This window comes from Rutidosis leptorrhynchoides, chromosome 8, assembly GCF_046630445.1.
Source record: "Rutidosis leptorrhynchoides isolate AG116_Rl617_1_P2 chromosome 8, CSIRO_AGI_Rlap_v1, whole genome shotgun sequence".
NCBI lineage: Eukaryota > Viridiplantae > Streptophyta > Magnoliopsida > Asterales > Asteraceae > Rutidosis > Rutidosis leptorrhynchoides.
Genome location: NC_092340.1, coordinates 339,877,435 through 339,889,323, shown reverse-complemented (window position 1 = coordinate 339,889,323; position 11,889 = coordinate 339,877,435). Strand labels below are relative to the sequence as shown.

Here is an 11,889-nt window from a genome sequence, read left to right as displayed (position 1 = left end):
GCAATCATATCAATTCTTCCAACTAAAGCTATAACCAACACTAGTTTGGCCACTTATTCACGATTGAGTAAACATATTAGCTAATAATGTTTTCCAATGTAGTCAACGACTAGATTAAGGGATGAACTTTGATCTGATGGCTTAAATGGCTTAAATTGAACCCTTGAAAAAATTATTACACTGTTATGCTTTCTTTTAATATATAGGGAGATTTTTCACGATTGACTAAACATATTAGCAAATAATGTTTTTTAATGTAATCAATGGCTATATTAAGGAGATGAACTTTGATCCGATGACTTTTATTAAACCCAAAAAATATATTATACTATTATGGTTTTCTTTTAATATATAGGGATATATTAATTGATTTGTTTATTTGATCTCAACTAGTACACTGTAATAAATCAATTATTTCACTCTATTTTTATATAAGAAATTAAACAAATTCAATGGTTTTAGGTTCACTATCTTGAATATTGGTTATGGTTTTACGGCCATAGTCTCTTTTACGTTAACATTTATTCATTTCACGTTACTACCATTTGGTTAGATTGTGTGATCGAAAATGTCCGGCTTTAAGGTTTCAGTGGGCTTGTCTCTATTATTGTGGTGTTGTTTCGTGGTTGAGTTTTCATCCATTTACATGCTTTCTATCAGGCGAGTGCCCTTAATGCCTTAAGTGGTAATGTGTGGTGTTGATTTAGTTGACCGGTCAACTCATAAAAATTGTTAAATTGTAGCCATATTTGTCGTAGTTTTTCGTTATTGTTGCATTTTAATCGAGTTGTAGGTTTGATAGGAATTGAGGTGTTGGTAGTGAATACTAGATAATATTTTTAAGGATTGTTGTAAATACTAGTTTCTTGATAGTTTATTTTTTATTATTTCTATAAAATAAGTGCCTACAAAAAAATAAATAAATCATGATAAAAAAAACACAACTTGAGGTACTAAAAGTATAACTGTTTTAAAAACAGCAAAGTTACATTTTACATTGAAGTGTTGTTATTATCAACAACTGTAACTCCCACCAGCAAATATTTGACTGACCCTCGAATCACGGGTCGAAATTAAGACTCCCCCATTCATCAACAACAAGCAAGCAACAATTGCAGCTATTACCTAATCCATTATTATTCCTAACACAAACACACTCTCCAACTTTGTTTCTTTTTATTATTATTTGTGTTGCCTTTTGTTTTTTTTCATCATCATTATCGATCTTTTCGATCTGGGTTTTTCACATTTTGTTGATACTTACAATTCCCATTTCGAAAGTTTGAATCTTTATTTCGTCAATGTGTTCTAAATATGACTTCTTCATTCACACCTTTCACTCGCCCCAGAATCGGAGCTACAAATACGGTACTCAATTTTTTATTTATTTTATAATCAAGTTCTTATTTTTACATATTGGTTATCAAGAAAGATCAAAAACCATATCAAATTTGTGATAAAAATGACATCTTTGTTCGATTTAAAATGGGGGAAGTAAGAACTAAGTAAAGTATATGCGTGAGGTTTAATTAAAAGTTTTCAATCACTTGCTTTTGTTCCAAGTTTATAGTTTGATTATTATTTTTTGTGGATAATGATTTGGGAATATAATATTTGTTACAAAATTGAGAAACCCCACTTGTAATTGGATATTTTGCTTTTGTTTATTGTTTATTTTCTTTGGTCTATTATGAATTTGAAGATTGGTTTTGTGTAATCTTGTAACAAATATGGAAAATTTACAGGTTTTTAAGAGTGGTCCCCTGTTCATATCTTCGAAAGGTGAGTATCTTCTGTTTATTTTGAGCATCTAAGTATGATTGTATGTGCATAAAAAGAAAAAGAAAATGTGGTTGTGTATATAGCTGATGGATTTGTGGCTTCTGTATTACCTGCAAGTTTATGCTAATAAATTTTGTAATTGTTTCATTGAGGATCCGTGTTACCTAGCGAACGTTATAATATGGTCAGTTTTTTGTATGAGATTCTTTAAGAAAATTCTAAAAGTGTCTGAAGTATCTATATTCAAGTATTTTAGTCAAGTTAAACAAGTTTTAGCATGTATTGCCATGAGGAATATAAGAGTTTTTATTCATGAATTGGGGTCATTTTGTTTTATGTTCATGGTATTTGGCATGTTTGAACACAATTGAGTCATTGACCACATCTTAATATCGGTTAAAAACTCATAGCTAAGAGTTGTATGTGATCTTGCTTTTTATTACATCTTTTACTATAGGGTAGAAATTTATCATAACTCATAACGCTACTTAATATAGATAAAAAATCAACAAATATGGAATATGCAAACTCTATCGCAAAAAACCTTTGCCTTGTTGCATTTTATCGCGATATGCTTTCCACAATGCTGTAATGCAATAATTATAAGAAAAGTACATATCTTTAAAGATGCATCTTCTTTACCCATTTTTGTGGTTGATATTAATTAGTGGTTGATATTAATTAGTATTAGAAGAAAGGCTTAATAAAACGTCCATGATATGTACACGAGTTGTTACATCAAGAATTGTATCGAAAAGTAGTTACCAAATCGTGGATTTGTTTGGTATCATATTATTTAGTAATGCAAGTTTTATTTTAATTACCCAATGCCTGACATACTTTATCAGTTGTATAACCATACCTGGTTGGTTCTTATACACCAATTTTTTTGCTGTTTCAGGCTTGGGTTGGAAGTTATGGAAGAAGCGCTGGTTTATACTCACACGCACTTCTTTGGTTTTCTTCAAAAATGATCCGGTTAGTCGTTTCTCACTTTCTCTCGATTACTTTGCGTTAGGAAATATTAAAGAAGAAAATACGATTGATTCTCTTTATTCCTTAACCTCTTTTGTCACTTTATATATCCCAATATTTGCTAAAGCTATAGCCGTGTTTAGCTGCAAGAAACTTATGTTTCAAGAAAACTGGATACGCAGAAAGCATGCTCAAGTTCGTCTTTCGGAAATGTTTTTAAAGATAACAAAATCCACCGTTTCCCTTTCTATAAGTACAGATTCAAATATATTATTTATGGTGCTTTACATTTGACTATAGGAAAATGAAAACAGCATGTTTTACATATGAACATGTTTTAATTTACCAGTGAGACAAAACACTTCCTGTTCTCTAGAAAAATAGATGTTGATCGTACCCATAACGTCATTAACCATTTGGTTTTACCTTGTTCTTATTATGTAATAAATTAATAAATTAATGGTATATCTAATATAATTCACTTTTAATAACTAAATTTGTAATTATGTTATTCTTTGTAGAGTGCACTTCCTCAGAGAGGGAGTGAAGTAAATCTGACTCTGGGAGGGATTGATTTGAACAATTCAGGAAGGTAAAATATATTTTCAGTGTGTAGTTTATTATACAAGTTTCGAGCCTAACGTATAATTTATGGAAACATACATATATTTATTTTCAGTGTTGTTGTTAGAGAGGACAAAAAGCTGCTGACTGTTCTGTTTCCTGATGGACGCGATGGCCGTGCATTTACCCTCAAGGTTTTACACGACACATTAGTTATGCATTTTTAGACTTTTGATTCTTACGTATTCAGTGAGTCTAGTAATGGGGGACATTCGATCCCCATGCCCATTAACCATGAGTTACACGGTTTACTTTTCTCATGTTGGCCGTAGAATCGGTTGACTGGGGCCGTCAATGGGTCCGTTACCCTTTTTATGTGTCCGTTGAGTCTTGGTTTTCAACATTAGTAATATTAAGTCAAATATTCTACTAGATGTTTGTTAAATCTTGATAAAAATGACAATTGTATGTATGTATGTATGTATGAAAGTGCCCAAAGTGTGTGAATGCATTGAAGTTTTACGCTTTTATCTTTTGTAAATGTCCATGTTTTAGAAGTTATATTGTGTATATGAAAACGTTCAATATTGTTTAATGTTTTGATGAAACTTTCTAAAACCTTTCTATTGTGTGTATCGGAAACCAATTTGCATACGTACATTTTGAAAATCTTGAAAGTTCAATATATACAATAGAATTTCTTACAACATGAATAGATAGAATAGCAAACAGTGTAAACTTTGATACATTCTCATACCATTATCCCTATATTTTAACATAAAGCCTTCTAAATCATCTTATTTATAAAGTTGATTATTACTCTGTGATTTCAGGCAGAGACATCGGAGGATTTGTACGAGTGGAAAACAGCCCTTGAACATGCTCTTGCACAAGCCCCAAATGCAGCTCTTGTTATGGGACAAAACGGACTTTTCCGGAATGATGCTACAGATTCTACAGATGGATCCTTTCCTCAATGTATGTGATTTTTATCTTTTCCAATTTTGCTGATTAGGGTCCCACTTTATGAACTTTTTGAAAATTCTTAAAAACCACATGTCTACATCTGATTTAAGCCACATGCTATATTGTCCATGGAACATATCTAGTCTTGGCAATTTGATTCATCTTCTTAGAGATTTTCTAGTTGTAAATGAACAATTATTAATAATTTAGAATTAAATTCTTACTATTATTATATTTATTTCAGGGAGGGATAAACGGCCTATTAAGTCTTTAGTTGTTGGAAGACCAATACTTTTAGCACTGGAGGACATAGATGGAGGCCCATCCTTCCTTGAAAAAGCTCTAAGATTTATTGAGAAGCACGGTAAGATTCTTTCAGATTATAGAAATTAAAATGTAAAATTTTAAAATATATTATTGGTTACGAAGTCAATTTAGATTTTTGGTTGCACTTTGTATGAGCTAACTTGTGGTTTCTCCATATAAAATGGGTATGTAACAGGATGCAAAGTAGAAGGAATATTGAGACAAGCTGCAGATGTAGAGGAGGTTGATCGCAGAGTTCAAGAATATGAAACAGGTTTCGGTCTTGTAGTCATATATATGACCTTAAAATAATAATAGGTTATATCTTGTTAGGTTGTGAATACGTTTTTTGATCCTTTAAAATATTTGGTAGTTAAGTTTTCTAAATCCTAAAGGTTACTATGTCGTATCCTAGGCAAAACTGAATTCGCTTCTGATGAGGATGCACATGTGATTGGTGATTGTATTAAGGTATGTATGTGCTGCTTTTTTAGTTGGTCCTGCAAGAAAATTTAATAACTTTTAAATCATGCGATACCAAAACAAACGGTCCATATGCATTCCGGCCAAACATAGTACGGGTCGAAACTGTCGTGTGTGGTGGTCCTTTTGCATCTTGTCTTAGTTATTAACTGGAAAGTTTTTTCATATGCAGCATGTTCTTCGAGAGCTTCCATCATCACCGGTTCCTGCATCATGTTGTACTGCTTTATTGGAAGCTTATAGTGAGTTCACTTTTCGTTTCTTTATCATGTTCCATTTTATGCATCACCCTATTACATTTTGACACAAAAGAAAGTTCTTTTTTTTTTTTTAATTTACACTTCTACTTTCTTGGTGAATGTAACATTACTGGTTATTCACTCGGTGTATGATTCACTTCATTTCTGGTAGATTTGTTCTATTCGTACTATGTATACTTTATCTATACTTATAATCAATTATGTATGTTTGTTGTTGCTTATTTAAGAACTTGATCGAAAGGAAGCTCGAGTAAATGCTATGCGTGCTGCAATATTGGAAACCTTTCCTGAACCCAACAGACGCTTGTTACAGAGGTGATATTCATGTCTTTTTCTTGGTTATATAAATTCAATGATAAGGTAGAATTATAGTTTAAAATAATAAGGAGGCTATATTCATTATACAGTCTTTGGTCAATTTTTGACCCATTTGACTTCTTTTGGGTAAATCCCGGATGGCCCTCTTATAACTAAATGAGAGCGAAATTGTAAGAGCGAAATCTATTCGGATTGCATCAAGTGTTGCCGAACTTGGAATGACTCGGCGAGTACTCGGTCAAACTTGGAATTACTGAGGAAAATCAGTCAAAATTAAGTCAATACTCGGCCAAAACTCTGGATTACTCGGAAAATCAGCCAAAACTCGGTCAAAATCAGTAAAAGTCAAACTTGGTCAACATCTGAGTTCCCACCCGTACAATACTTTTTATACAGTACTTTTTTTTTTGTTTCTTTGGTTACAAACCTTAATATATCAACTAAACAAACTTCACATGCAGGATTTTGAAGATGATGCACAACGTTTCATTGCATACTTCTGAAAATCTGATGACAACATCAGCAGTTTCTGCATGTATGGCTCCATTGCTTTTACGTCCGCTTTTAGCTGGTGAGTGTGAGTTGATGGACGATTTTGATGACGATAATCGGGATAATTCTGCACAGTTGCTTGCTGCTGCAAATGCAGCTAATAATGCTCAATCTATTGTTACAACTCTATTGGAGGAATATGATAATATATTTGATGTAAGTGTTTTTAATATTGTAAAATACAGCTATATGGGCGGGTTGGGTAATGGTTTCAATACGGTTAGTATGAATTTATTGTACAGGCGATGTCGGTTAGGTTGATTGACCTCAAGCACTTTTTGGCCAATATGATTTAATATAATTAGTGTATCAATTATGATCACAAATATAATTAAGGTTGTAAGAGTCGCGAGACTGTCTAGTCGGTCGAGTCGGGACGAGATGGGGACGAGTCGGCGTTGACCAACATTGACTATTAGTAATAGATAGATTAAACATGGATTAAACATGTATGTATTACAAATAAATCTATAAAACATAAAACATATATATTTCAAATATAGATATAGGGCACAAAATCTAATTTTAAAAAGTTTTAAAATTTTGACCAATTTCGACCAACTCAGACTTGACTCAACCCAACTCAGTCAGACTTTGACCCGACTTTTTAGGCGTTTTTGGGCGAAACGGGACACGTTAGTCTCCAAACCGACGTGTTTGCCTACTTTTACAACAGTGAATATAATACTATTTTACAATTAATATTTTTTCCATACAACACGGTTTAGAAATCCGGATGTTTAATGCATACAAACACATTCTGGGAAAATGTTGACCCATCTCATCCACTTGACCCATTTTCTTTTAAACTGATGTATCCAAGTGTTGCTCTTTTGGCCTGTATAAGATAAAACATAATCTGAATCAGCAGATATTTAAGTAGATGGATCGTAGTTGCTATCTTTAACGTCTTCTATATATGTTTAATTGATGACATACTTTGTTGATAATCGTGATCTATCTTTGTTTCAGGATGATGCTACGCTCAGATGTTCTATATCAGCAGAATCACGAGACATTAGCGAAAGTGAAGATTCGAGTGATGATGAAAGTGTGGAAATCAAAGACAATGTTTACCATGATGCTGAAAATGAAGCTGACCAAGAAACTGACGAGGATCGTGAACGTATATTCAGTGGAAAGTTGAGTGAAAGCAGTGGTTATGCTGGTAGCGATCTTTATGACCTTAAGGTACTGTCTCACTAGATGTGATATAACGGCCCATATACATACAAAACGGGTCAACTCAAGTGCTTTGTACAGCAATTATAATTGGTCAATTGGGAAAGAACAAAATTTCTATACAGGAAACGGGCAGTGTTGCAGGTGGAATTACTCTGTGAGTACTCGGTTTTTGCAGCTCGGGGAGTACCAGGAAAATACTCGGTCAAACTTGGTCATAAGCAGTCAAACTTGGTCAAACTCTGCCAAAACTCGCGATATCTCGGAAAATAGTCAAAATTGGTCAAAAACTCTGTCAAAATTTGGTCAAAATTCGGCAAAGGAAACCTATCCAACATCTGAGTACTCCTTAAAATGTCCCGACCATTTTGCAACCTTGGAAACGGGTCAACTGCATGGAGAGTGCCCAAAGTGTATTTTAAAATCAGTTTATTGTTCAAGTAAATACTTTGTAAACATAATTGACACACCTATTCTTTTTAATATATATAATAGATAGTAGAAATGTTTTTTTTTTTTGGGAATAAATCGTTTTCAATCAACCTGACCCAGCCCATATTGACTTGTACAAAAAACTTACCACTTTTGACACCTTTTCCCAACCCGCCTATTTTGCCTTCTCTGACACTTAATATTGGTCATCAGAATAGCACCACATCTTGTAGTATTTTTTTTATTTCATTAGTATATATGTTTTTTCTTGTCCCCAAAGTAATGATTTCTTGATGGCTGGCACTTATTTTTATAGACATATGGAGCTGACGAATCAGATGCCGTGTCCCCGAAAAACAATCCCGATTCAGCAGTAAAATCAAGTTCATTGGTTGACTCTCAACATCATGTAGATTCAAAGGTTGAAAAACCGATGCAGCAACATACAGATGTTGAAAAGAAAATGATTTCGTCTGCAGATCAAACTCCTACAAGCAAAATAACAGGATCCAACCATAATTCTAGGCGTTCGACAATTTGGGGGCAAAACAATGTAAGATCTGATCTGATCGAAGAACATGAACTTCTTAATTGTTGCAAGTTCTCGGTTTGCTGATTATTTTGATTGTTTTCTCATTTCAGGGTAGAAAGACTCCATCAATGGAATCGGTTGATTCTTCGGGAGAAGAAGAGTAAGATTATGATAATTATGTTTAATTTAAGACAAAATATCATGGATGGTCCCTGTGGTTTGTATCGGAAATCACCGGTGGTCCCTGTACTTTTTTCCGTCTTTGATGGTCCCCCTGTGGTGGGGACCATCCTTGACAAAAAGTTGCAAACCACAGGGACCACCGGTGATTCAAATGCAAATCACAAATACAAATCACAAGGATGATCCTTGACGAAAAACATGGACCATGAGTGTAATCCGATAAAAACTACAAGGACCATTCGTGATATTTTGTCTTGATTTAATTCAATAAGCACATTAATGGTTGTTGATATTTACTTATAAACCATTGTCCAAATACCTTTTTTTAGTTTAGATTACGTTGAAGGAATTATTTGTGTTATTGTAGACTTGCGATTCAGAGACTCGAGCTTACGAAAAATGAATTGAGGCAACGAATTGCAAAGGAGGTACTGTACTATTAATTGCTTTGTTTGTAGTTATTCTACTGCAAGTGAGACTTAACGGTAAAGTTAATGTTTCGTTTATGTTTAGGCGAGAGGAAACGCAATACTTCAAGCTAGCTTGGAAAGAAGGAAACAAGCGTTACATGAGCGTCGGTTGGCTCTTGAACAAGATGTATACTCTTTCGTTTCTTTTTGTCTTTTATTAATTTGGTGATGATGTATCATTTAGTAACATGTGTTTGTAATCATATTAAAACTAATTTACTCTAATACTGTAACAGGTTTCAAGATTGCAAGAGCAGTTACAAGCTGAAAGAGATTTAAGGGCCGCATTAGAAGTCGGGTTAAGTATGTCGTCTGGACAAGTTACCGGGTCCCGAAATATGGATTCAAAGGTTTCTTCTCCTCCTATACATATGACATGTTGACTTGTTTTGTTTCGTTGACTCAAATATTTGATTTTTTTTTCTCTCATTGTAATTGTTCAAATGAAGACACGAGCAGAGCTAGAGGAAATTGCTCTTGCCGAAGCAGATGTTGCACGATTAAAGCAAAAAGTTGCTGAATTGCATCAGCAATTACATCAGCAACGTCAACATCACTATGGCTCCCTTTCTGATGCATCGTTTGACCAATTACAACATGTTCATAACCATAATTCTCAACAGTGAGTTTTTCAGTTATTTCATTATAAATGAATCTTTAGTTTCTTGGTGGAAAATAACTTTATTTTAGTTCGGTATAAGATACGTTTACATATACCTTTGAAATTGGATATTGTATTATTCACACACTTATATTGGTTGGTATATGTTATTTTGGCAGGAGATTATTTCAGCATGATTTTGACTCTACCGTTGCTTTTATTAACCATGAACGAAAACAAAGATCAACGGTAACTTTATCCTAAACTATTTTTCGATTCGTTTCCATTGTTTAAAGTCAAGTACGTTTGAAATTTGACTGAAGATGATTATTGAAAATAAGCACGTTGGTCGCTCATTTTCAATGATTTGGATTGAGTACATGTAAGATAGGCAGGTTGGGTAGTGGGTCAAATTGGGTATTTCTTGTATGAGTTGACTATAAAGACTTCCTCATCAATTTCCTTTATTTCTCTATTAATTAATAGTCGGCTAAATACTATTTCAACCTGTTGAGCAACCCAATTTAGGGAATTGCATGCGTTATGAATAATATGCTTTGGGTTGCTTGCGACTTGTATGACTCGTTTGACTTTATCTGATGTGAACAATTTGCATATCTTTTCTTGATATTTTGCAGGAAACTTCATTAGGAGCTGAATTGAGAAACAGTAAAGGGCAAACATTAACGAAGGGTAACGCGAACAGGCGAACGTCTCATAAAAATTTTCTTGACACGACAAGCCCGAGTGCTTCTAAAAGTACTGATACGTCCACAAGTCTATATATGGATGATTTTGGGGCTGTTGATTCTGCTGGTGTACCATCCACATCGAGACCAATTGAGGTTAGACCTGTTTTATATCTTTCGTATTGTTTGGTCACTGTGGTTTACAAAAGTTACGTTGGTGGTCTCTGCCACTAACGGCCGTCAATTAAATCCGTTAAGACATAACATGTGGTCTGCCCGTGAGGGGCAATTTCGCATTTTTCTAACATATCTTTTATTGATAACCTTTTCACCAACCTTTAATTACATTTTCAAACGCAATTGTAGACCCTCGCGTCCATATCACATTCACATGTCATGATTTAACGGGTTTAATTGACGGCCGTTAGTGGAAGGGGACCACCCACGTAATTTATGTAAACCGCAGTGACCAATCACGTCAAAAAAGTACAAGGACCACCCGTGTAATCTGGGGTAAAATACAAGGACCAACCTCATAATACTTTCGAAATTAAATAAATGATTATAAAGGACAAAATGTATAATATAGAAAATGAAAAACACAATGCCCGGTTTACATTTTTGCTTGTACAATGGTCAGAAAATTTATTAACTCCAAAAGGTTATAACATCAAACATGTAAATTGTGTAGGTGATTGATCCTCATACAAGAAACACATTAGCAGCATCTTCTACGTTGGTTGAATTGACAACTCGTCTCGATTTCTTCAAGGAACGACGTTCTCAACTTATGGAACAACTTCACAACCTTGACTTAAGCTATGCAACATCCTCACAAGATCCTATTCATAAACAACCGACGAATGGTTGGAACATGCTTAAAAGAAACTGATCCATTTGTACATTCTGTGTTTCTTGTCTTTTCATGATTCTTTGTCATTTGGAGTTTGGAAACAAAAGCCTGATATGTTCTTTGGTGAAGAAGCTGGTTCTAAGAATGTTTAACTGGTTGTGTATTATTTGGTAAGGTGTGATGAACATGGCTTAAATGTGTGTTCTAGCGTATAATATTAGGCGAGTGAAAGGAAACGATGGTATTCAACTTTTTTGTATAAATGCAGACAGCTATTTGAGTATGTCACAAATGATTTCTTCCATCTTATGTCAATTAATTGTTTGTTTACAATTATAATTTTAACTCTTAAATTTCAATATTTCTCGTGCCTGTTGCACGTGAATCCCGTTGCATGTGAAACCCTATTTTTTTTGTGACGTCATCGGCTGACCTATGGCATCTCGGTGGAGGTTCGGCTGGCCACCACCTCTTTTTTCCTTTCTTTTGTCTCTTTTATTCTCCTTCTCCTTTAATCTGTTTGAATGGATTTGGCCGGATTTTATTTCTCTTTTACTCCACAAGCGATGACAACTGTAAGCGCTTTGTGGGTGCCTGGGTGGTTGTCGGTCAAGGGAGGGTGATGATGGTTGTTTGTGCAGTCCTCTAGTCGGAGGTGGCTTCACTTTCGATTTTCTGCACTGGAATTTTCTCTCAGTTGGCTTGATACTGAGGCGACGAGCACGGTGGCATGGCCACCAT

General features: G+C 34.3%; 1 protein-coding gene across 2 annotated transcripts; it reads left to right on the top strand.

The window, feature by feature from the left end:
- The first annotated feature begins 1,127 nt into the window (after positions 1-1,127).
- On the top strand, positions 1,128-11,475 carry LOC139862955 (rho GTPase-activating protein 7-like). Of its 2 annotated transcripts, none has more exons than XM_071851587.1 (22): positions 1,128-1,368; positions 1,746-1,782; positions 2,684-2,760; positions 3,279-3,349; positions 3,449-3,515; positions 4,155-4,299; positions 4,532-4,651; positions 4,790-4,867; positions 5,009-5,064; positions 5,249-5,318; positions 5,564-5,651; positions 6,116-6,362; positions 7,179-7,397; positions 8,137-8,373; positions 8,463-8,512; positions 8,903-8,963; positions 9,049-9,132; positions 9,242-9,355; positions 9,455-9,627; positions 9,786-9,855; positions 10,245-10,451; positions 10,987-11,475. In XM_071851587.1, exons 1-22 carry the CDS (start codon positions 1,315-1,317, stop codon positions 11,185-11,187), a joined length of 2,526 nt encoding a protein of 841 aa, XP_071707688.1. In that variant the 5' UTR covers positions 1,128-1,314; the 3' UTR covers positions 11,188-11,475. The 2 variants fall into 2 exon arrangements, with proteins under 2 accessions (XP_071707688.1, XP_071707687.1); XM_071851586.1 differs by having other exon boundaries at positions 3,437-3,515.
- The last annotated feature ends 414 nt before the right edge of the window (positions 11,476-11,889 follow it).

Bases quoted from the DNA above. Each gene is read 5' to 3' on its own strand.
- LOC139862955 (XM_071851586.1), top strand. From the start codon at position 1,315: ATGACTTCTTCATTCACACCTTTCACTCGCCCCAGAATCGGAGCTACA. The intron at 5,065-5,248 runs GTATGTATGTGC...TTTCATATGCAG, and splicing joins TGATTGGTGATTGTATTAAG to CATGTTCTTCGAGAGCTTCC. The intron at 10,452-10,986 runs GTTAGACCTGTT...TAAATTGTGTAG, and splicing joins CCACATCGAGACCAATTGAG to GTGATTGATCCTCATACAAG.